This window comes from Glycine soja, chromosome 11 (genome assembly GCF_004193775.1).
Source record: "Glycine soja cultivar W05 chromosome 11, ASM419377v2, whole genome shotgun sequence".
In the NCBI taxonomy this organism is placed as follows: Eukaryota; Viridiplantae; Streptophyta; class Magnoliopsida; order Fabales; family Fabaceae; genus Glycine; species Glycine soja.
Window position 1 is genome coordinate 31,488,681 of NC_041012.1, and position 26,451 is coordinate 31,515,131.

The 26,451-nt window shown below is 35.8% G+C and overlaps 3 protein-coding genes across 3 annotated transcripts; all 3 read right to left on the bottom strand.

Moving 5' to 3' along the window:
• Window positions 1-9,204: 9,204 nt before the first annotated feature.
• Window positions 9,205-9,980, bottom strand: LOC114373170 (enolase 1, chloroplastic-like). Its single transcript, XM_028330704.1, has 2 exons — window positions 9,732-9,980; window positions 9,205-9,371 (listed from the first exon to the last, which is right to left on the bottom strand). The coding sequence occupies exons 1-2, from the start codon at window positions 9,967-9,969 to the stop codon at window positions 9,205-9,207; spliced, it is 405 nt and encodes a 134-aa protein (XP_028186505.1). The 5' UTR covers window positions 9,970-9,980.
• A 1,809-nt stretch (window positions 9,981-11,789) lies between these two features.
• On the bottom strand, window positions 11,790-13,295 carry LOC114373171 (putative kinase-like protein TMKL1). The gene is made up of 4 exons (XM_028330705.1): window positions 13,139-13,295; window positions 12,622-13,053; window positions 12,465-12,495; window positions 11,790-11,907 (listed from the first exon to the last, which is right to left on the bottom strand). Exons 1-4 carry the CDS (start codon window positions 13,293-13,295, stop codon window positions 11,790-11,792), a joined length of 738 nt encoding a protein of 245 aa, XP_028186506.1.
• A 3,925-nt stretch (window positions 13,296-17,220) lies between these two features.
• LOC114373794 (calcium-binding protein CML38-like) lies at window positions 17,221-17,715 on the bottom strand. Its single transcript, XM_028331337.1, has one exon. The coding sequence runs from the start codon at window positions 17,707-17,709 to the stop codon at window positions 17,287-17,289; it is 423 nt and encodes a 140-aa protein (XP_028187138.1). The 5' UTR covers window positions 17,710-17,715; the 3' UTR covers window positions 17,221-17,286.
• Between the last annotated feature and the right edge of the window lie 8,736 nt (window positions 17,716-26,451).

Sequence of the window (26,451 nt, forward strand, 5' to 3'; positions counted from 1 at the left end):
TGTTGGGAGTTGGAAGCTATCTTCTCAATCAAATTCCTAGCCTCAGTAGAGGTCATATCACCAAGAGCTCCACCACTGGCAGCATCAATCATACTCCTCTCCATGTTGCTAAGTTGCTCATAGAAATGTTGAAGAAGGAGTTGCTCAGAAATCTGTTGGTGAGGACAACTTGCATACAATTTCTTGAATCTTTCCTAGTACTCATACAGGCTTTCTCCACTAAGTTGCCTGATGCCTGAAATGTCTTTTCTGATGGCAGTGGTCCTAGATCCAGGGAAGAATTTCTCCAAGAACACCCTCTTAAGGTCATCCCAGCTGAAAATGGACCAGGGAGCAAGGTAGTATAGCCAATCTTTTGCCACTCCCTCTAGAGAATGAGGAAAAGCCTTTAGAAAGATATGATCTTCCTAGACATCAGGGGGTTTCATGGTGGAACAAACAATATGGAATTCCTTAAGATGCTTATGAGGATCTTCACCTACAAGACCATGAAACTTGGGCAACAAATGTATTAGTCTAGTCTTGAGAACGTATGGAACACCCTCATTAGGATATTGAATGCACAAGCTTTCATAAGTGAAATCAGGTGCAGCCATCTCCCTAAGAGTCCTCTCACGAGGTGGAGGTTGAGCCATGTTCTCAGTATGAAAATTAGTAGTGGAATGCTCAAAATCAGAATATTCAAAATCACCCTCAACAGAATGCTCAGAATGCTCAAAATGATCAAAATGCACAGAATGACCAGGATGCACACTATGCCTAACTAATCTATGAAAGGTTCTATCTATTTCAGGATCAAAGGGTTGTAAATCACCTGGATTGCCCCTAGTCATGCACTTTATGCAGCAAATAATGTGTTTCTCAACAAGCATCTAACAAGGGGGTACAACTACAACTATACTCAAACGATATCAAAATGAGCTGAAATTTTGTGAGGAACACCCTAAAATCATGAAAAAGATAGCACAAAAAATTTCAAACAAAAATTCAAAGCCTAAATATGAAAACTACCTACACAAAGTTCAGAAAAATAGGCAATAGTACTTGAAAAATAAAAAAAAAAACTTAGTAAACGGCTGATTTTTGGAGTTTGGGAGAACCCAATCGGCTAAAGCAAGTTGTCATAGTATGGGAAATTTTTTTTCTACCCCAAATGGATATATAATAATAGTCATTTAGATATCTGGAGCAAAAGTTATGGTCATTTTAAGTTTTACTGAAAACAAGTTCCCAAAATTTTTGTCTCTCTCAAATACTGCCACATCAAGTGCTTCTAGTATTTTTCACACAAAATATGGATCAAAAGAAGCTACACAAAAAATCAACCAAAAATAACAACTCTAACTATCAAAACAAAAATCGCTAATTAAATTGCAAAATCGGTCGCTAAATCCTAGTTGCTAAATCCCAGTTGCTAATCCCAGTTGTAATTTAAACAACGAGCAAATTTTAATTAGAAAATAACAGAATTAAAACATGTTGTTTCCCCTTCATTCACAAGCAAGTCTCTTATCCTAGGTTACGAGAATTTATCCTTTATCAGTTCAACCACTTAATCCAACCCTAAATTAAATTACTAAGCGGAATTTAACATAAGGTTGTCATTATGTGATTAAGCAACATATACCCCAATTAATCATGAACGAAACTGATCATTAAGCATGAACGTAAATTAAGCGCAGAGACAATTAATCAAGCACTAAGCATGCATGGATTAATAGCAACAAATACAGAGTAATTGGTGAAGAGGAAAAACTGATCAAAATTCAATAGTAATAATAAAACCTCAAAGAGAGCTGTGCTTGATCCTCAAGAGAAAACAACACTGGAGACTTAGCCTTCCATTAATCAGTAGAAAACGAAAATGCAGATTGAAGCAGAAAACGAAATTGCAGATTGAAACAGAAAACAAATTTTATTGCTACATGAATAGTGCGCATGAACAGTAAAAATTGGAATTTCAAAACCTAAAATTATTCTCCTCTCCAAACGAAAAACCTCTCAAACTAAAACCTTGGTGCTGTTATATAGGTTCTCAGCCCCAAAGCTTACAAATCTGTTTTAAGTCCAAGCCCATTAATAAAATAAAATCTGGATAAGATAAGATAAGATTGGATGAAATAAAATCTAGATGAAATAAAATCTAGATAAGATAAGATAAGATTGGATGAAATAATATCTAGATGAGATAAAATTTGGATAAGATAAGATTTGATAAAATAAAATTGTCTACTCTCTTCAAGTCCAAGCCCAATTCCGGATTCAAGCCCAATTGCTTATAATTCTCCTGAAATTAAATTAAAAACACAAAATTAGTCCAGTAGGCCCAAATGATAAAACTGCATAATTAATTTGATAATTAAGGCTAATCAGTAATTAAAATGGTGACAAAAAGGATTAATAAATAGGAGAAAATAATGACACATCAGTAAGCTTGAGAAGAGGATAAATGAAGTCACTGATAGGATATACAGAGGCTTCAACAACTCAATTGGGGTTGCAAACATCAGTGATTATTTAGAAAATCGAGTTAAGGCTGCTCAAAGTATAGCAGAGGATATGCTGAACCTGAGTACCCAAGTGTCAAAATTAAAAAATTTGTGAGTTCCTTCTTCTATTTTACTTTAATTACACCTTGTTATTTGTTAACATGACCAACATAGTTTTACATGTGTCAATGCATTTATGAGCTTGCTAACAAGTAATATGTATGTGCTGGTAGGATCTATCTAATACCTATTTCCTATTTTTGTGGTTAGGATCTATTTCACAGCTTAAGTGGGGGTTATGTAGTTTTAGGCTTTTAGCAACTAATAAAATGAATAATGCTTTTTAATCCTTGCAATTGAAGTTTGAGCAAAATCTTACCGAGTAATAAAATAATGGATTTCTGTATAGAATTAGAAATCATTATAGCTTAAGTTTAAAGTCAATTAATTAGTTATACTTATACTGAACTTTACAAGGATCCAATATTCTATCGGAATAAACTATTCCCTATTTGTAATAATTAGCTAAATTATAAGGATATGACTTGTTCCTCACTCTCATCCTCGGACACTTGTTTCAAATCAAGTGGAACCTCTGATTTGAAAGGTATGGTTGGTAGAAATTGCATCCCTCAAATCACTAACTAGCTATGGCTGGAAGATTTGCATGACATGACAAACTCAACACTCAAGAGGAAGCAAACCAAGGAGGAAATAATTGTAAAAAATGTTGCCCAATGCACAAGGTTTCTAACACGATGGGGCCTTGATGCAACATATGTATGGATGTTCTTGAGGAAAACATGATCCAATCCTATAGTTTTAATGGATAACAAACAAAGCAAATTAAGGAATATGAATATTATGTGCTAACATGTTCTGTCTAAGCATACAGTGATTAAAAATTGACAATCCATCTGATTGAAAGATATACAGTCCTATGAAGATCGTCCGAAGAATATGGTCAACAAATGTTGGAAGACTTCATTGTCCTATGATCATTTGAACTAGCCCATGTCAGAAAACCTCCCACGCGGCCACACTATCTACCTAGGGAATGCTTGGCTAAATTTACTCACTAGCCAATGCAAGAATGTTTTGGTTTTTCATGGTGGTTAACTTTACACTCACTCCCATGGGAATACAACTCTTTTAATATTGCTTAATTAAGTACAATGAGTTAGAGGTATGCAACTGCCAATTGCACATATAAAATGAGACATATAGACCCATAATATCTACTAATATATCTATAAACTACTCAAATCAAATTTATACTTGAATTCAAGTTTACTACCTTAGGATGAAAAGTCCATAGTATCCCAATTCTGCATATAGTACCAATGGAAATACCATGCGATAGTTTTTATTACTATGCTTCACGCCAATGAGGTTTATAATTTTCACAGAGTTGATTGCAGACCTCTATTTTACTGGTGTTTTAACGTACAAAAGTTTTGATCAATAAGGTAGGAACTCACAAGGTAGTAATGGTCTTATTACTAACATAAAGAGTCACAACCTCAAAACCCAGAACTTACTAACAATTTCAGATAGATTGCATCTCAATTGCTTCCTGACAATGCAAAATTAAACTGCCAATTATTTTTGAACTACTAGTCCTACATGCTATAACTTATAATCAAATTCGGTGAACGGAGGAATAGCTGAGGTTTGTCAATTTGCAGCATGTAAGTCATTGTAATCCTATCTTCCTATTTAGTACTACTATCCATAATAATTGTTTCATGTTAGATAAAGCATATTGACTCCTAAATTGCCTTGCCAAGATGGAGCGTCTTTTGACTAGGAGAAAAAAATCATAAACTTAAACTATGACTAAGAACATTATGTACTACAATAATTGGGAGTTCGAAGAATCTTATCTCCGTCGACAAAAATTTGTCTACAATCAAGTAAATGCATAAGGGGTTCTGTTTTAGCCATACCCTTCTTACTTTAGTTAGAAATATTAGTTGTGGTCTAATAGATGCATACCCTTCTTAGTTCATAACAGCCACTTAGCCACCAGAGCAGTGATTTTGGACACCAAATTCCCAACACTGAAGAAATGACTACTCTTCTCTATGCTATGCATCCATTCACAATAGGAAGACCCTTATAATCTATGAGTCTTTTGAATATATTCAATATATACTAGCAAACCATTTTAAATGACCGTAAATATCTTACAGTGCAAATAAACAATTACGCGTCTATAGAGGGTTAACATAAACAGGATAAATCTATAAACTGATAAACAATACTAAGTACTTTAAAGCACATAGACAAACATCGATTTTGCTACTATAAATAACTTACTTGAAGCCAACGACTTGAGTCAATGTGATCAAATGAAGCTCTACCACTTCTATTCATAATATGAAAGTAAATGTTTGCAAACCAATTAACTATTACAATTAAACTCAAATTTGCATATTCAAACAAAATTGAAAAACTATCATGATAGTAGGTAATGAGTTAGTAACAAATTCACTGGAATAAAGTTGTAAATAACAAATGTGACAATATAAGGTATTGTATTGAGCTCGATCATGAAGTATTCTGTTGAAAAACCTTCCAAATCAATGAGAAGTAGACACACAAATACACACAAACGGAAAGAGCAACAAAGTGCAGGTGAACATGTAAATTACTTATTGGAAAATAAAGCATAAATGCTACAATGACTTTGAGGAATGACCTTTGATGACACTAATGATGACGTTGAGGACCACGACACTACTGGAAAGCTTTCACGATGACTAGCACGAGCAGAGTGAAAGGGCGCAAAATCACTCAGACGAGGGCTAGGGTAGTACGACTGAACGAGGGAGTCATATGAAAATTAAATTACTTCAATTTCAAAGACGGTGTTCCAAAACTGTCTTTTGAATTATCCAGTTCGATGATAGTGGACATAAAAACCGTCTTTGAAATGCGATTTCAATCTTGTTTTCTACAAAAACGTCATTGAAATACAAGCGATAATTACAAAAATGTCATTGCCTCGTAAACAATAACGGTTTTTGCAAAACCATCATCAAAACCACGTCATAGAATGATTCTTTTCTAGTAGTGCATAATTAAGCGCATGTCTGCACATATACAGATTTTTTAATTGATTTTAGTCTTGAAATTTCATCTTTTTCAATTAATTATGTTTTATCTAGTCTTCTGCTTATGCCGCACAACATTAAGCACATGACAACATAATATAGTCTCCCAAAGTTGGATCACCATGATGCTAAAATTAATTAATTATAGTCAGTTCTAATTGCTGATTTTTGACCATATTAATTAAGTGGTCAACAGAGAGAAACTAAAATATTATCGGTAACAGTAGATATTGACACTAATTTGACAGTGGAAAGTCCTTTCTTTTCTACCTACAACAGAAAATAGATGGATTGCTTGAAAGTGAAAGAATGTACATTGACATATATCATTGATCTCCTTAAAAATGATCACTACAACATATTTGATCTTTATTAGCATTTTTTTTTCTTAACACTTAATAAAAATATTACTAAATTTTTTTTGCAACATTCAGAAAGTATCACTAAATTATGAATAAATATTATTAATTTGCTTTTACGACATTTATCAAATGTTGTGTATAGCCCATGTTACTAAAATCTTTTTGTGACAGTTTTAGGATTTAACAACAAGGACTATACACAACATTTGATAAAATGTCATAAAAATATATTAGTAATATTTATTCATAATTTCATGATATTTTTTTAATGTTTTCAAAGACTTTTAGCAATAGTTTTATCAATTGCTAAACAAAAAAATGTTACTAAAGATCACATGTGTAGTAGTGGATGATAGTATAAAAAAATCAACATTTAATGTTTAACATCTTCAATTGTTAATTAAGTCCAATGTCTTTTTTTTATAGGCAATTATGTTCAATGTCTTTTTTTTATAGGCAATTATGTTTAACACATTAATTTATATAATTCAATATAAATTGGTAAAATATAAATTAAAATATGTAAACTATTCAAAATAAAATATGTAAAATAATATAAAATAAAAGTAAAAATATTTCTATATTAAATAAATTTGTTTTAATTTATATATTTTTTTATAATTGAGAAAAAAACACTAACTTTTGATGTAATGATACATAGAAAATATTATTTTAAGAAGTAACTAAGAGAAGTTGTTTATTGCCATTGTATCAAAGATCATGAATTTAATTTCTACCAAGATATTTTTTTATTTTATTTTTACTTCATTTAAAATATAGAAAGACCAAAATTATGGATTCAAATTTTTTTTTCGACAAATAAATACTTACATTGAATAAAGGACATGTAAGACATACCTTCCTAATAGTTACAAAATCAATCAACCACAACCCAGTCTAAAGATCCCTATGATCAACCAATGCACATTAAAGCTGTCATACCCACATGTTACACTATATTTACACAATGAATGGAAATATTAAGTAACCCAAGGCTCATCAACACCTACTAAATCCACTCCAACAAGCTTCTCACAATTGATTATTACACATATGCAGCCCTATTATGTTAAACTGGTCCTTCCTTTATACATGCAACAAAGTTCACTACTAAAAAAAGGCTTTCTACATCGCTCAATTAACATTGGTTATTGTGAAAACCGATGTTAACGAAAGCACGGTGGCATTTTTGTAAATAAATGGAGTTACTTAACATCGGTTTTAGAAAAACCGATGTTAACATGATGTTAAGATGAATATGTTAACATCGATTTTGGCAAAACCAATGTTAACTGCATATAGTTAACATCGGTTTTGACAAAACCAATGTTAAGGAGTTGATCTTAACATCGGTTTTAAAAAAACTGATGTTACGTAGTTGATGTTAACATCGGTTTTCTAAAAATTGATGTTAACTATATTCAGTTAACATCGGTTATCCTTAAAAAATCGATGTTGTTATGTTTATAAGTTAAAACGTTGAAATTTCACAACATGCGCGCTTGAAACCCCTACAGTCGCTCTTCTTTTTCTCCTCCCGCTGGAAACCGCTTGATCGACACCCACATTGTCCTACATTGTTTTCAATACTGCCAGAAATCGCTCGCTCAAACCTACAGAACCCCCTATCAAAGAAAACTGTACACTGCTCTTCGAACTGTGGCTCAAAGAAAACCTTACATACACTCCTCCGCTAGGTACTAGGGTGCTGAAATAGTTCGTGTTTGTCACTTCTCCACGAGGTACTAGGGTGCTGAAACACTCGTGGGTGCTCAAAGCTCAAAGCTTTCTCCGCAAGGTACGTAGGTCAACTTCGTGTTCTTTGTGGGTAGTTGTACCTGTGTGCACGATGGTAGAAGTATGCTAAGTTTGGAAGGAGTGATGTGGTTATTGCACGATGGTAGAAGTATGCTAAGTTTGAGTGGGTGTTCATGTTTTATAGTTTTTTAAGCTAAGTTGCTACTTCTGTTGATTTGTCTCTGCTTTTTTTTTTTGTGTGCATCCCATACCCAGCACAAGCCCACATAAACCCAATGCTCAAGCTAGCAAAACTGTTGATTTCAGTTACACTTAGATGCTCCACATTCTCAATAAACTACCCAAGCTAGTCTTCTCACCAATGATGTTGGTCTACTTCTGTTATGGCTATTTTGTGACGTATATTGCATTCTATTTTTTTTTTTGGCTTTGAATTCAATAATTTTCATAGAATAGAATGACGAATGTTTTGAAATCTTTTTTTTTCAACCTTGTTTGACTGATTTTTGAATGATAAAACATGCATAATTTTATTCCACTGGCATGGGTGATAAGTGCTGAGATATATTTCTTTATTAGGTTGAATTTAAAAAATTCACATCTAAGATTAACTGAAATATGTATGGATTTAAGGTTTAGAAGGAAAAATTTAATATTCGACACATTAGGGCTAGGTTTAGACTTGAAACTAGAAGCCTTGGATCAACAATTGTTGTACTTGTTCCCCTTCTTGTTGAATCACTCTAGTCCTCAGCACCTGGTATGGCTGCAGTGTAGTGGATGGTAGAACTATGCTAAGTTTGAGTGGGTGTTCATGTTTTATAGTTTATTCCCTTTGCCCCTGCACCAGCTCTACATACACTTGCAAGGTATCTGTTTTTAGCTTATTTTAGGATCCAATTGCAAGGTATGGGACTTGAGTCCCACATTGGAAGTATGAGATTCCAATATAGGATTTATAAGGCCTTGGGCTCTCCAACTACAATAGCTAGCTTTTGTGGTGTGGTTCCCCTAAGGTTCTTACCTAAAAACGATGGAGCATATCTCCTTAAAAGAACATAAACTGCAAAAAATAAAAGATAGATCTATAGTTCTGTAGATGCACAAACCTCTAGCCCAAACACATTCCCTTTTCCTCCCAAATTGATGCCTACCCTGGTGTCTCTGTCTTTCACTAGAGTTCTGCCAATTTGTTCTTGCTTCACATGTGATTTGATGCCCCCAAATTCATTTGCTTATACCAACTCCATGTTGGAGCAGTTTGTTCAAGCACAGGAACGAGTTGGCATGCGGCAAAAGTACAATTATAGTTTATCATCCACACTAAAGTATATGTTTAAATACTATTAAGTATATAGATGAATTGACTTGACTGCATATATAATTTGTTTCAGTTTAATATGGATTCAAAGAATTATTACAAAATATTGAGTTACAAAATATGGATTCAAAGAATTGACTTGACTGGGATTGTAGTCAACAGCTTCCAAAGCCAGTATAACCAGCCTTCTCAATGGCATCCATGAGTAAAACAAGCCCCTTCCTGTTATCTTGAACATTGGGAGAAAATCCTCCTTCATCTCCAACATTACATGCATGTTGGACATATTTTTCCTTGATTATTCCCTTTAATACATGATAAACTGTTCTACCAGAAATAACCAAGTTAACTGATTGTCACCATATATAGATCGCTGGTGAGATTGAAAAAAATCATGGAATTTATGTTATAGATAATATGCAGTTGGGAAAATTGGAATTAAGATTAGCTATCAAATCATATGTAATACCTACCTAAGAACTTAATATTAGCACAAAAGTTAATATCTGAACTCATCAATTCACACTCACCAAACAATTGAGTTATTGACGAAAAAGGCAGACATCACATTGAATGCCAAAATGAGAAAAATGCACACAAAAGATGCATAATTACAGTCACAAGTCACAACCATACTTCCTCGGTGTGGTTACAGTCAGTCACAAAGTAATAGGTTTCTAACCTTCACTGCCCATGCGGAGAGCCTCAGCAAATGAAGTTGCTCCAACTGGTAGTATCATAAACTCTTGCATAGCCAGATTATTCCCAGCATGACTACCCCCATTTATAACATTGAAAGCTGGAACTGGCATAACAAGTTCTTTTGTTCCTGAAATCTCATGGATGTGCCTGTACAAGGGCACTCCCTTTGCCCCTGCACCAGTTCTACATACACTCAGCGAAAACTCCCAATATTGCATTAGCCCCTAGCTTTGATTTGTTAGGAGTTCCATCAATTTCCAGCATAATAGCATCAACATCAACTTGATTCCTTGACAAACACAAAGCCATAAATATCAGTTGTACAACACAAAACTTCAAAAATAGAACCCAATATCTTTGGTAAGAGTATATGTAAATATAAAATCACTTTCTTTTTCTTTTCTTCCTTTCAAAAGCAATAACAAGTCAGAAGAAAAAAAGATGGAAATATTGTTCATTCAAAGCAAAACAATATCAAGAGCCAAGCATAACCCTCAAAAAATGGTGTTCAACTCATAATGTATAATAGGCTACATACACCTAGCTCAGAAAAACTTCAGCTAACTAACTCCATATCATAATGTATAATGGTGTCTCTACTTTCTACTGCATCAGTACACACTGTTGCAACCTTACAACAGCTTCCCAACATTAGTATTGGATTATTAACTATCAATGTGTGTTTGGATAAGTATTTGCGAAAATAATTGATCAAAATGTAATCTTATTGGAAATGGTACCATTCGACGCATTTGCAAAATTGATTTTGATGTAAAGTAACTTAGGTTTGAATGTTCTTACCCTGAAAGAAAGTTTGATGCAAAACTTACTGTCTTGGACTAATAAAGAGGGGCAATATCAACCTTTTCTCTTCTTTTTCAATCTTACAAACATTTTCTCACCATAAACGCAATATCAACTTTCTCTCTTCCCTTTCAATCTTACAAACATTTTCCCTTGTCTTGGACTAATAGTAATATTGATTGTTGCAAATTCTGTCAAGCTAGCTAGCTGCCTATAATTTGGTTTTTTGTTGCAAATAGTTGTGTATGTATTAGTCAGGTTCAATTCCCCCTTCAACTTACCTAACTTGAAACTTATCATTTATATTAGCCTTATTTTGTGCTACAATTATAGGACACAACTACTGATAAATTAATTGGTACAAGGAAAACTTTAAGTGTGCATGGATTCTAATAGTTCCCACTGCCCTTCACTGTTTCGGTTCGAGGTAAGTTTGGTCATTTTGTCATTTTTAGTTTAGTATAACATACATGTTAAATGTTGTCTCTGCTTTGTCACTGTTTGGGTATGATATATAAGTGTCTTTTCTCTCTCTCTTAAGTTCCCTTTTATGAAACTGTTGTAGTCAATACACCTTACTTGTATTGGGTAAGCTATGATAGTGAAAATTATATATAATAGACTTAAAAATGATATTCTGAAACTATGGAAACTATGGATGTCCTAATTGGACTCCTTGTGGTTGCTATTGACCTTTGATCATCATAATCTGACATGGCTGAGTACTCCAAGGAACTGGCAGTGGCCACACTCCATTCAATGCTTAGCTGACTTGGTGCATAACAAGTTGTGGGGCTGGTACAACTATAAACAACATTGGATGTTCATCTACCAAGGAAGGAGTTGGATTTTCCTGTGAGGCAAGTTGCTTTTCCAATAGAACCAATAACTTTTGCCATACCCAAACAGGGTGTGACAAGAAAAGTGGTAACTTACCTAAAAGGAAAAATTATGTTGAGAACATCAATTTTTTTTAAAAAGGAACACAGCTAAAGCAAAGTTGGCTTCAACACAGATCATTGCTGCTAAGGTTCTGGAGATTGTAATTTTTTAAACTTAAAAGTAGCTTCTAACTAGACATGCAAAACTGAAAAATCTCAAGAAAAATAGCTCCATCTAATCAAACGGATAAACAACACAACATAACCACAGTCCACAACCACAATCATTCACCATAGGTAAATAAACTCAAATATTAAATAAAACTAATATTATTTTACAAAATATAATGCACCTATTCTATTTTGATGAGCTCAAGTGCCTTGTAACCCTGAGCTGCTGAACTTTCAAGCATTTCTTGGCCAGTAGTTGGATTCAACAAAAAGCTTCTATCTGAGTTGTAATCTAGTTTGCTGTTATGTGGACCATTTGGAGACAATGGCATTATCTTCAACCTTGTTCATGGGGTGGATTTTAAAAATGTGTTGGAATTTAGCTAGGCAATTCCCTATCACTGACAGAAAAATAACCTAATAAAAAATCATTATTGATTGAATATGGATAGCATTACAACCCATCATCTATATAATCTTGCAATTTATGTCTTGTGGACCTAATTTGATTCACTTTCCTCAAAAATCCTAATCAGGGCCCATAGCAAGCTAAAGGTATGATATTTATTATGCTCTAAAAATTGCAATCTACTTTTGGCCACACAATCCTATGTTCAACAGCTACAGTTTTGGCCAACAGCTACAATAAATGAAATATATAACTCAAAATAAAAACCACTCTATAAGGTGTGAAGAGTAGGACTAATGAATGAAATAGCTTGTTTGAAATCTTCTAACTATTAACATTTACAGTCAACACCAAAACAATTTTCTTCTTCATCAATGTTTCTTCTTTAATTCCCATATCCCCACAATTCGACAGTCTCCATCTTCTAAGAAAAACCTAATAGCAAAACCAGTTTAAGCAGTGAATGATTTGCCATAAGCCTAACAGAAAAATTAGAGATTAAACCCATTATTATATTGCTAAAATCAAGACACACAACACGAAAAAGAACATCCACAAAGAAAACAAGACACACAAAATTTCATTTCAAAAAACATTTTATTTACCTCTTATAAATTGAGTGAGACTCTCATGCCTATAGAAGGGATGAAGAAGAAGCTTCTCACCCCTTGGCCCAGTGTAGAACCCCAGAAGAGGAACCAAGTTAGGGTTCCTTATCCTTCCAAGAAAGTGAATCATCTTATCCAATTCTTCACCCCTTGCAGTGCACATTAGCTTCAGAAACCTGAGCAAGCTCACCTTGTTGCTCCTCTGCAACAAAGCCTTGTACAGTGTTCCATAGTTGGATTTTCCAATCACTTCACTAGGAGCATCCAAAATGTGACATATTGTAAGGTCCTCTCCACCCTGAAAGATCATCAAATTCTCCTTCTGAGCCATTTCCTCATCCTCCTTGTGTTCTGAACTCTCAATGTCTTTACTCTCATTATACTTTGACACCCTTCTCTTGCAATAGAACAAATAAACGGCAACAAACACTAAAAAAGTAGCTGAAACTTGTCCAAGCACTAGTTACTTAGGTCAGTTGTTTATCTTTCAAAAGCAAAATCAGAATTGGAACACCCCCTATGGTTTCAATTGCCACTCTTAAAAGCCCCCTTCGGTTCCAATTGCCACTCTCAATATCAAAATCCGAATTGGAACATGGCTTTTGGTTCCAATTGCCACCCTCAATAGCAAAATCAGAATTGGAACACCCCCTATGGTTCCAATTACTCATGATTGAAAAACATTGTCATGTTTGCTGATATATGCTATATTGATATATGCTTATGATGTAATCTTCACTGCCATTAATGCCAACTGATATATGCTATAGAAATTGTCATCATGATGAGTGCACTTAGATTCCCGTTTGAGACTGAATGCAATGATTTTTGCGGACAGTTTGCATTAGTCATTGTATTTAGTCTTGAATTGTCTGTTTGGACAGTTTGGGAGACTGATATTTTTATGGTAGATTCATGCGATAAGGTTAATATTATTTTGTTTAATTTGATGAAATTTTGGTACAATGCATTTCAAGTTGTTCTCTGAGTGCATACTTGATTATCGGGAAATTAATTTCACCGATGTCATGTCGTGTACTTGGAGACCAATGCAAAATGCTGCCAAAATTTAGTCAAAATTTTCAAAATAATGATAACCCTGACATATGAATCTAACATAAAAGACGGTCTTCCTGAATGGGATAGGGCCACACCTATAAATAAAAAAGTGAGATTTTCATGCATGGAATTGGTTAGATGGATCAAAGTTGGATGAATCAAAGTCACATGAGCCCAGAATATGAGGATGGCATCAAGCAGTTCTTGCAATTTGCTTCAGAAAGAGGTCGACCGAATGAAGAAGGAAAATATTATTGTCCTTGCATCAACTCTTTGAACAGAAGATGACAACTACTGGATGACATAGGGGAGCATCTATTGTGTGATGGGATTAAGAAGAATTACACGACATGGATATGGCATGGTGAAGTGACAGACATGCAGGGTGGGCCCCAATTTGAACCGTTTGATTTAGAAATGGGAGATCGCTTGGAGGACATGATTTGTGACCTTGGACAAGAGTCTTTTCAGCAAGCACATGCCCCTGTGTATGAAGGATTGTAGAGTGATTCAAAGAAGCCTTTGTATACGGGGTGCAAGAATTCCTTAACCCTATTGTCTACGGTGTTAAGTCTGGTCAATGTGAAGCCCAAGTATGGGTGGAGTGACAACAAATTTTCCTCACTGCTTGAGGTAGTGCACAATCTGCTTCCAGAGGACAACACACTGCCTAAAACTTACTATAAGGGGAAAAAGATACTGTGTCCGATGGGTATGGAGTATGAGAAGATTCATGCTTGCCCCAATGATTGCATACTGTACAGGCATGAATTCCAAGAAATGTCCAAATGCCCTATCTATGGGACTTCACGGTACAAAGTGAAGGATGAAGAGGAAAGCAGTTCTGATGAAAACTCAAACAAGGGCCCTCCAGCGAAGGTTTTGTGGTATCTTCCAATCATTCAAAGGTTTAAGCATCTTTTAGCTAATGAGGACGACGCAAAAGACCTTACATGGCATGCAAAAGGAAGGATTTCTGATGGAATGGTCCGTCATCTGGCTGATTGCTTGCAGTGGAAGAAGATTGATGGTTTGTATCCAGATTTCGGGAAAGAGCCAAGAAATCTTAGACTTAGACTAGCCAGTGATGGAATCACCTTAAGCACTCAACATAGTTCATGGCCAGTTCTTTTAGTAATTTACAATTTGCCTCCTTGGTTATGCATGAAGAGAAAATACATGATGTTGTCTATGATGATATCGAGCCCAAGACAACCAGGAAATGACATTGATGTTTATCTAAGTCCGTTGGTTGAAGACCTGAGAAAGTTGTCGGACGAGGGGGTTTTAGTGTTTGATGCGTTTCGCAAGGAGATGTTTGAAATGCGTGCAATGCTTTTTTGTACCATTAATGACTTCCAGCATATGGGAATCTCAACGGTTATAGTCTTAAGGGGTCATCATGCATGCCCTATTTGTGAAGAAAACAAAAGCTACATACAACTAAAACATGGAAGAAAAATAGTCTACAGTAGGCATCGCCGTTTTCTGACACCCAATCATCCTTACAAACGACTGAAAAAAGCTTTTAATGGAAGTCAAGAGCACAATATTGTGCCGATACCATTGACTGGTGAGCAGGCATATCAGCGGGTTCAACACCTGAATACTGTATTTGGAAAGACCCAAAAGAAGGATAAAAGTAAGACTTGCATATGGAAGAAGAGGTCCATTTTCTTTGATCTTCCGTACTGGTCTGATCTAGACGTTAGACATTGTATTGATGTTATGCATGTGGAGAAAAATGTATGTGACAGTGTGATTGGGACGCTCCTTAAAATTCAAGGCAAGACGAAGGATGGCTTAAATACCCATCAAGATCTAGCTGAGATGGGGATACGATCACAGTTGCATCCAAGGTCTGATGGGAAGAAAATTTACTTGTCCCCAGCTTGTCATACTTTGTCCAAAAAGGAGAAGATATGTTTTTGTCAGTCTCTTCATCGGGTGAAGGTTCCACAAGGATACTCTTCAAATATTAAGAGCCTTGTGCAGTTGAAAGAGCTTAAGCTTGTAGGGTTAAAGTCTCACAATTGTCACATGTTGATGCAATAATTGTTAGCCGTGGCTATACGAGACATCTTGCCAAACAAAGTCAGGTTAGCCATAACTCGCCTGTGCTTTTTCTACCATGCCATATGTAGCAAAGTCGTTGATCCTGTCAAGTTTGATGAGCTGGAAAATGAGGCCGCAATTATACTGTGCTAGTTGGAGATGTATTTTCCCCCTACTTTCTTTGACATCATGATTCACTTGATTGTGCCTCTAGTCAGAGAAATCAAATGTTGTGGTCTTGTTTATTTGCGGTGGATGTACCCGGCTGAGCGATACATGAAGATCTTAAAAGGGTATACAAAGAATCTATATCGTCCAGAAGCATCTATTGTTGAGAGGTACATTGCAGAAGAAGTCATTGAATTTTGTTCAGAATACATTGAGAAGGCTAAACCTGTTGGCCTTCCTGAGTCTCGGCATGATGACAGAGTGGGTGGTAAAGGTTCAAGAGAATTGCATGTGATCACTCCAAGTCTAGAAGATTTGTTACAAGCTTACTTGTATGTCATGAACAGCAGTAATGAAGTTTTGCCATGCATACTTAAGCATGAAGCTTTAGTCAAACAGAATAATCCAAAAATGTCAAAGAATTGGGTGTTGAAAAAGCATAACAAGACTTTCTGTGATTGGTTTAAAGATACAATCTTTGTAGATGAAAATGCTTCAGAAACATTAAGAAAGCTAGCAGATGGGCCTAAAAGAAATGTTATAACTTGGCAAGGATATGACATAAACAAGTATTCATTTTACACAAAAGCACAAGACGACAAAAGTACAATGCAGAACAGCGGGGTCACCCTAAGGGCTGAATCTCAACACTTCACAAGTGTGGATGACGCCAATCCCTGTGTAGCTTCCATCCCTTACCTTGGGTTCATTGATGAAATTTGGGAGCTAAACTATATGAAATTTACTGTTTGTGTTTTCAAATGTAAATGGGTTGACAGCAACACCGGTGTGTGAACCGATGATATAGGATTTGCGTTGGTAGACCTAAAGAAACTTGGTTACCACAATGACCCTTTTATCATGGCAGAACAAGCTAGACAAGTATTTTATGTGCAAGACCCTTATGATGAAATGTGGTGCGTGGTTCTACAGGGCAAAACAATTGGTGTTAATGTAGAAGGTGATGATTCATACATGGACACCTATGTTAGTCCTTTGTCCACACAAATCAATCCTAACGTTGTCCGAGAAGAAGAAGCTGACGACGTTCATGCTAATCATAATGATCATGATGAAGGAGAATTAATTAATATCGTCTAATGTAATTTTCTATTTATATATTTGATTTTGCTAGATTCATTTACATAAGTCATACAGTTGTTTTTTGTAATGTGTACTAATGTGTTGTTTCTTGCAGGAAGTAGCTGCAGAGGTGGTTCAAAAGTTGTAACCACGTGAAGCATCAGCTTTGTTTATTGAGATGAAATCTGAAGACCAATGTATTTATCCCATTTTATAGTGTTATACATAGGATGTGCAAACAAATCAATCAAATTTCAAATACACACTATACAGAATCAACATTTATATATACATGCCTCACTGCATCATAATTCTGAATTCTTCAAAGCTTAGGACACCATCCCCATTCAAATCAAACTGTTTGATCATAGATTTGCACTCATCAATGGATTTGGACTCACCCATCTTCTTAAGCATTTTTTTCAAGCTCTTAGGGGTTATAAACCCACAACTTTCAGTGTCATACATGTCAAAAGCTACCTTCAAGTCATTTAACTTCTGCTCCTCTCCCCCAGCTTCCATGAGGGCAATGAAATCCTCCAAACTTAGTAACCCATCTCCATCAGAATCCAATGCTGCAATTGCCTTCTCAGCTTCCTTCGTTGGAAGTTTACCGCCCATCATTCCGACCTCGTGCTTCAGCTCTGAAGGCGAAACCTTTCCATCACCATCTTCGTCAAAGTATCTTAGAACATCCTCGAAGCCAACTTGCTTCCCCATGTTATAGTGCAAGGAACCTCAAATCAACTAGAAGTCCTTGATACCAGTGATTTGACACTTGAGTTCCTAACTAAAATATGAGATTCGATTCTTAAGCTTAGGAATAGAATTGCGATTAAAGATATCTCTTTATCTCAAAATAGGCCAACCAGAGGAGTAATTGAGTATCAAATAGAAGGATTAGATATCTCTTGATTATGACAAACCTCACACAAATTGGGTAGGACCATAGGTAAAACTTTGATTATTATTATTGATTACTTGATTCCAATCTAGTTTCTTGGACCAGCTCACTTGATTTATATATGTACTGCCCAATTTAGATCTTAGGCTCATTGATATATTTGATCTTGGGATTTTATTACAAGTGGTCCCATAATTTTGTGTCCATTGCATGATCTTAGAATTTCACAGGTTGAGAAGGTTATTTTTTTATCTTAATGATCTATTAGTAGTATTTTGGGTAAATATTTACTTGGTATTTTAACGGTTTGCCATCGGCCACTACATAAAGTTTCATTGTTGTGTCTAACAAAAAGAAAACAAAATTCTCTGTCGTGCCTTCCGCCCTATGCAACACTGGTGGTCTGATTTTGGTTCTCAATGCAGTGTTGTATGTGTAGCTTCAGTTCAATCACTAGTAATTCTTAGTGATTCAGATAACAAACCAAGATGAAACTCTTGTTATTTAGAATGCTTTATCTCTTATAGTCGACTCTATTTAACCCTGATTAGTGATTATTGAAAGTAGAACCAGATTTTGTTTTTTTCTATTTATTTCCTGTGGTCATTTTGCAGACAAGAGTTAAAAGTTAAAGCATGTTTCTTTGCATCATTTGAGTTGTATTGGGTCTTAATGTTTCCAATCTTTTCCTAGAGGCATTGCTGCTATATTAATTGGAGGTTTTTGAATGGTTAGAGCTTATTTTGGTTGTACTCATTCAGGATTGTGCACTCTGATGATCATCTAAAGTTTTCATGTTTTAAATAATGAATAACAAATATGAGAAATGGAGGTTCAAATTTATTTATGATCATTTATAAGGTTAATACCTGATCCATTCCTTCATTATAGTTAAGTTCCCTACATAACATTGCATGCACAACAACACTCTTCCCCAACACACATTTCCTACTGAAGCATATAACACATCAATATACAGACAGATTTCTGCAACAAATTCTAGCAAAAACTCTGTCCCTTCCTAGTTAATTAAGAATAAATGTAAAAGCAACAATTTAGAAAAATCAGAAGTGATCAGAGAACCTTAACTAAGGGAACCCTAGCAATAACTCAATCCAAAGGGCATTAGAAGAAATAACATCATTCACCTGAGAACTGTCTAAATCTCCTATAGTTTGGAGACACTAGAAAGCTTTTAGTTCTGCTAACACAAGGAATGAAGACACTTACCATATTGAGGGAAATTACCTGGGCTATGTGGTGTAAATCGTTTTTACCACCTCCCACAAGGTCTTTGCGCCTTAATACAAATACGGAAACCGATCCAACCTGAATCATTATAGCTCATCAGAAATAAAAGATAATATAGAAAAGAGTAACATGCCAGTTTTCTACCTTCTCTATATGGCCATTTTCAAATCTAGATAAGCATTTGGGAGAGATGGGTGTTGTGAAAAAAATAAATAAGAAAAAGGGTTCAGGGGAAGGAGAATAAAGGGCTAGAAGGCAAGAAGGGTTGCAAATATATCAAAATGTCATTTGCTCCCATTTGTTTTCATTCTTGTTTTCATAAATTATGATTTTCTAGTTCATCCTTTGCAAGGAACCCTTAATACAATGGTTTGGTTGGAGGAAATGGAAATGACCAATGCTCATTCCATGTTTGGTTATGTGATTGGAATGAGATTGAACACTCTAATATTTGTAGAAATATCAAAAATAAAAACAAAACAGATTGAAATGAATAACCTAAAAAATAGAATTGATGAAGTTGCTCATGCTGCCTTGAGGCTAATTGAATAGTGAATACCCTGATTGGTAACATCCTAGGAAGTAATTCTCTTGGTGGGCCTTTTCTTGCTCTGGGATTCCAAGCATGCTATTAGCACCCTGATAAGTAGTAATGACAGAGTAACTTATTGACCTATTCTTATTGCCATTTAAAATGCACCCAAAAAATGGAGTTGGTCCTGCACTAGTTATGCTACAACTCATTGGTCTTATGGTACTGGCAGCAACTTTCACTTATTATTTGGAGTCATAATTCAAATTTCAAAGTACCCTATCCCAACCGTCTTAATTGTGTATAGATTAACCACTTGAATATAAGAGTTCACAACCATCTTTGAGCATAAAATAGTTGTGCTCATGATTGATGGGTGTGATATCATTGTTGGAAGTGATTATGAAGGTTTGATATCTCAAATAGAGATGGCCATTAGAGTATATAGATTGGTTCCGATAATAGTGGTTCCTAACTTTGTCAGTTTGTTTGTGTTCTCTTTTACATATGCCCAATATTCTAAAATTATGGAAAATGACTATAAACATTATAAATTTGATTGATTTTATTTTAAGATATCTGCTTGCATGGTTCAAAAAAATGAAATAGAACCACAATGAACATCCATGTTTGTGCAGTGTGCATCGCACCGCTTTCTTACAATTATAAATTGGATTGCCTACCTTTTAGTCAATTTAGGTCATATATGTAAATATAAGTATAGCAATAAGCACACACATAAGGCATATGGTAGGGCAAATTATATCTTGAACTCCAGAAACTATTCGTTCTAATTAAGCTTCCATCCTACATAAAATGATTCCAAATAAGACAACATCTTCAACTACATAGAACAATAACTTAATTAGAGTACAAGGATATATAGATAGCTATTATATCTGCAGAAAATAAAAAAAGTACACAAAAAATAACTCATAATAGGAAATAACAATGCATAGAGTAAAATCACACGAACAGGAACGGTGCATAATCACTTCTCCCAAATATTTTAGGGAGGATGGGAATTAAGTCAAGAGATTAATCAAACATCAGGATTAGGCAATGGTGGGTTAGGGACTTCAACCAAACCTTCCATCATTTGGTTGACCTTCCCCATAGTTGGCCTCATTTCAGGATGCTCTTGAATGCACCAAATTGCTATCTTTATCCACTTCTCTAACCTGCCAATGTCAGACAAGGCTTCCTTATCGTTCTCCACCAAATCATGGAACTTCCCTTCCACACAACAATCATAAGCCCAATCTGTCAATATTGCCTTCTCTTCTTCCCCTGCTTCCATGGCCATCACACTTCTTCTGCAGCAAATCATTTCCAACAACAGCAACTTGGTCAACCCTCAAATCAAAGTAGAATCTATCAGTCACTATGGAAATATGTTCTTTGTGCAATGCTTATAGCTCCTCTTTCACACTTATTAAATCTGAAACAGCTACTGTATATCTTAATCATGAATAGAAACAAGAATTAATTATCTTATGAGATTAAAAAATCTAACTTAGTTTTAAAAAATTGAACTGCATGAACCAAACTGACTTGTATCTTATGAGATTAAAAAATCTAAAAAAAAATCCTTCAAAATAAGATGTTTATTGAAAATAATTCAAACAATTTGGAGTACTTTGGTAGCAGTTTGGAGTAATTCAGGACAATTCAGAGTAGTTCAATTTAGTTTGTTCGAACTGTTTTTTACCGTTCAATTCAGTTCAGCTCATCCATTTTGTCCACCCCATTTCTATCACATTTTCTGTTGTACAAAAAGAAATGTTTATTGCTATTTGTTTGCTTGGTAACAAACTAAATTCTGGAGTAATTAATGCTCTAGTACTATAACAGCCAACCTAATTGATTAATTTATTTTTATAACAAGAGTGAATTCATTAAAAATGATAGGACCCTAGATTTTAGCATGAGAAAGACAAAAGATCAGACTTGAAAGTCTGATACACATGTCCTCAAAACCAATTAATCAGAAAAACTAATAAGGCCGCCTAAAGCAAAATGAAATGTTTATATATATATAGAAGCAGATAAACAAAAACCTCAATTGCTAACAAAGATTATCCTACACATGTGTGGCTCTTGACATCATCTCCAAACACCAATATCGAGCCATTTTGAGGTTCCACTGATTCTTATGGAACCACAATTAAAAAGCACCTCACTCTTATCCTCTTATCCTCAAAAGAGGATATGCAATTCACTTGAATTCCAAGTTGCAAGCAGGCAATGTGAATGATTTAATTCCTCTCTCTTGAGATGTAAAAGTTAAGAACATAAGACAATTTGGCATTTCTTATCTGTTAGCTATTTTGGCCAGCCCAATAATATTATCTTCCATGTCAAAAACCATATTTTTATTTTCACACTGTAGGAAGAGTTGAAAATGGAAAACAAAAAAAGGAGAGAAAACACGGAAAGGACAATAAGAAATAGACCTCAAATCCAGCATTGTCATTCTGCCTTTTCTTTTCTGGGTCAGACAAGATACTATAAGAATATGCAACCTCTTTAAATATCTCTGAAGCTTCAGGATTGTTGGCATTCTTGTCAGGTTGATACCTGTCAATCATATAGAGACGTGTAAAAAGATTCCAGACATTATCATCATAATTCTCATTCTTAACTAGAAAACAAACTTATATCCCTGGTCATTAAGCAGGACACTCCACTATCGTAAATAAAAGAAATTTGCTCAAATAGTTAAAGTCCAATTCTTGAAGTAGCTAGGTTGTTAGATGCTATCATCTAAGAGTCCAATTCTTGCAGTAGCTTGAACCTGAAAATTGACCAGGTCATTAAGCAGGACACTCCACTATCCTAAATAAAAGAAATTTGCTCAAACAGTTAAAGTCCAATTCTTGCAGTAGCTAGGCTGTTAGATTCTATCATCTAAGAGTCCCAACTCTGCATAATCTATCTAGTTTGAGTTTTAGCATTCATATATTCTTCAACATCTGCAAAGACACACAGACTAGACAAGTAGACAACATAAATTTCTAAAAGAAAATATTCACCATTTAGTTTTTAATCACCGGCAACCACAAATATTAGATGTAAACTAGTCATAAAAGGTTAACATCAGTTTACAAGAGATGGTTTGTAATTCTCATGTCCCCAAATATCAATACAGCAAGCAGGACAATCTGATTTAGCTCAATTATTATAATTTTAAAAGCTTGAAGGCTAATTATCACATCACATCACATTCTTTGTTACTTAATTAGCAACTAACTAACCTTTGTCATTGATATCAATGGGAAGGGAAACCTTTACTGGAAAGTGGAAACTTGAGGCAATCTAGGTTGTGTTGTGGTGGAGTGCTAGTACTGCTACGGCTTGAATTCCCATTTGTGGCATGCATGGACCTTCACTGGAAGGTTCAAATATATCTCCAAGTTAGTCAATTTATTTATTGTCTTTCCCTAACATGAAAGGCAGATTATATAAGAGAATAACTCAGTTGGCTATCACTAGCTAAAACTACACACTTGTAACACAAGGCCAGGAATTGATGTCTATAGACAAGGACATCAACAGGAACAAGGACATCCTTATCCATTGGTAAGTGACAAGCTAGGAGAAGTCCAAACAGCTGCATTTCCATTTAAAGGATCATCCTTAGTAAACTTGGATACTCCGCCAGACAAACCTTGTTGTTAAAGAAATGGTGATGAGAGTAAAGATGGCTATGTTCCTGCATCCAGAGAAATGGTGAAGAGATGAATGATGATAATGTTAAAGAAAATTATGTTGATCCTTCATGATTTAATGCAAGGAGATATTTATGTGTGAAAAATTCTCTTCTACACTTTCAATAATTGTATAGGTGATAACAGATCATGTCTTTTTGTCCCTTCCTAATAGATTGTCAGGTTTTTAATTTGCTTAAGGCTTCTCTAGAATCTAAGATGCTCTTAACCTGTGTTTGTCTCAAGAAAAATGATATCTTGGGAATTTAAATTGTTCTATGTTTATTGATCATTCTTTGCTGTTGGTTCAAGCTTATTATGGTTTGTTATTCCAGGTTCAACACCTGCTATGTCCTATCCCAATTTTTATAGCCATCCAACAACCAAAATTCTAAGAAACAATTCATATCCCTCGATGGGTCCTATATCAAGAACTGCAGCCTAATAACATAACATTTATATACCTTAAACCATTAATAATTAACACCACGCATCTACTTAATTAAATTCCGGAAGAGAATGGCACCCCTGTAGCAAGAATCATTAGTGTTTCTCCAACCAGATAATGAAGGTACACTTAAGTCGTGCCTGCCAAAATTTGTTTAAGCTTATTAAATAGTGATGAAAGGAACTAAGCCAAGTTTGTTTATTAAATAGTGATGAAAGGAACCATAGGCCACAGCTTAAGTCCATGCCAAACACACACACACACACAGACACAAAGAGAGAGAGAGAGAGAGAGAGAGAGACACACACACACACACACCTACAATAATAAAGCATAAGCACCCCCGAACCCCAGAATTCCAAATTAGTTACATAAAGAACTGTTGATGTCAATATTTTTCTATAATCAAAATTTACATTTTGTATGTTCTTGTATGTTCTTGTATAAAGGATCATGGCTTCTCCACCTGCCTCACCTCCTCCTCCTCCTCCTCCTCCTTCCGACGCATCAGCTTCGCCGTCTGCCATGAAGCGGAAATGCAAAGCCTCACGTCTACGATCTTTGTCTACTAGACCACCTGGTACTCAGAGACCAGTGGTCCACGTTGATCCTGCTACCGACAAGGCCGACGGTCCCCACAGGAAGAAATTAAGAACATATTTGGGGATTGTGGTGCGTGATAAGGTGGACATCATGTATGAGAACTGGAAGGAGGTCCCTACTGCTCAGAAGGACTTGATTTGGGAGGATATTCGGGTATTTTTCTTTTCTTATTTGATGTTCTTTAATTAATAGCCAAAACATACATTATTATAACAAATAAACCTTATTTGTTATTATCAGGCGGAATTTGAAATCCCAGAGGCTTCTGATAGTAAGACGAAAAGAAGTTACTTCAGACTGTCGGCGAGAGATGGAGGCATTTTAAATCAGACCTCACAAGGAAATGGTCCCTTGCAGCCGATCAGGACGGTGTGGACGACACTGTCTGTGAGGAATACGGCATAAGCAAGGAAAAATGGGCCCAGTTTTGCCAGACTTGCAGACACCCTTCTTGGGAGGTATGTACCTTGCCATTTAAGTTGTTTTCCAAAAAACATTAACTTGTTATAATTCATTCTAGCAATTTGAAAGATTATTATTTTATTTTTGCAGGATGTGAGGAAAAAGGCACAAGCCATCCAGAAATAGAACACTGCCCCCCACGTTTTGTCTCGTGGAGATTATGAATATTTGGAGCAGAAGCTCCTGGCTGAGAAGACCAAGAAGAAGCTGGAGGAAGCTGCAAAGTTAGGAAGTGTTGATGTCGTCATCGACCCTCCATCCCTCGTTAGACGCCACGTGAAGTGGAAGATGGCCCGCACCAAGAAAATAGGGGAGATGACGACTGAGGCCGCAAAGGAAATCGCAGAGAAGATCGTAAGTCATTTTCAACTAACCATTAGAATTATATTTCTTTATTTTGTGAATGCCATGTACAAATGTGTATTTTCTGTGCAGGATTCCTTTGAGGAGCAGGCGACATAGGGATCCTTCATCCCCCGTGGACGTCAGGATGTTTTCACCGCTGCTATTGGACGTCCAGAGCACCCTAGACGTGTCCGTGCTACTGGAGCCAGTGTCACCATCAAGCAATACTTCGGATCGGCTCCACGGACGTCCCGCAGCTCTTCCTTGCTGCCTCTTGAAGAATTACAGCAGCTGACCCAACAAATCAGGGACCAGCTAGAGGAGTCGATCACATAAAAAGTGACTCGGCAGCTCATGGCAACATTCAGCCAGATGCAGTCCCAGTTTCAGTCCCAGATGCAATCTCAAGGACTTGCACTGCCTCCCGAGCCTCTGGTTAGTCCCTCAGGTCCTTGAGTAAGCACAAAGGAGAGTTATGTTGATCCCTCAGGAAACGATCCTGAGACGGGTGACTTAGAGAGGTGCGGCTTGTACATCGAAGCAAATCATGCCCGCCTGGTTGCCCTGGGAAGAGTTTATGAGGGATCCACTATTTTTTATAACACTCCTTTGTTGCATGGCCAAGTAAATGTGGGTGTGAAGGAGGTTAAAGATCCAGATGCTCCCGTTCCTGCACCCACTGATGAGGTTTCCTTAGTGGGGCAGGCAATTCACACCTTCCTTGCTTGGCCGACACATCTGGTCAAGTCTTTATCACAGCAGGTACTTTACTCTTACTATATGTTTCTTCTTTTTGAATTAATTCATTAAGCGTGTCTCTGGTCAAGCCATTTAACTTTGTTTCATGAACAGGCAGCTCTGTCTCCGGCAAAACCACCTCAAAAGCCGGATCTAGAGGTCGATGATCTGCTTTATCTGATGACATTGACCATCCTAGAGCTTTTCTTGAGGCCTAACCAAGATACATGGGATGCCACCGTGTTCGGGGTCTTTAATCCAAACTTCCCGCTCTACATAAAGCACGAAGACCTCTCTGAAATCGCACACAATGGTCAATGTCTCAACATATCAGTGTTACAGTTGTGGATTCCGTAAGTCATTTTAGATTACTTTTAATTACCTAAGTTATTGCTTTCAATTCATAAATATTTAACTTTGACTTAACATAAACAGACATCTGACTGAAACAAGTATGTGAGCGGGGAAT

Excerpts from the sequence above, each read along its gene's own strand:
- LOC114373794 (XM_028331337.1), bottom strand. The coding sequence starts at position 17,709 with ATGGGGAAGCAAGTTGGCTTCGAGGATGTTCTAAGATACTTTGACGAA.
- LOC114373170 (XM_028330704.1), bottom strand. The coding sequence starts at position 9,969 with ATGCAATATTGGGAGTTTTCGCTGAGTGTATGTAGAACTGGTGCAGGG. Across the intron at positions 9,372-9,731 it reads TCTCCGCATGGGCAGTGAAG|TTTATCATGTATTAAAGGGA; the intron begins GTTAGAAACCTA and ends CTGGTAGAACAG.
- LOC114373171 (XM_028330705.1), bottom strand. The coding sequence starts at position 13,295 with ATGAGTAATTGGAACCATAGGGGGTGTTCCAATTCTGATTTTGCTATT. Across the intron at positions 13,054-13,138 it reads GGCAATTGAAACCATAGGGG|TGTTTGTTGCCGTTTATTTG; the intron begins GTGTTCCAATTC and ends CTACTTTTTTAG. Across the intron at positions 11,908-12,464 it reads ATCATTCACTGCTTAAACTG|CAAACTAGATTACAACTCAG; the intron begins GTTTTGCTATTA and ends TCCACATAACAG.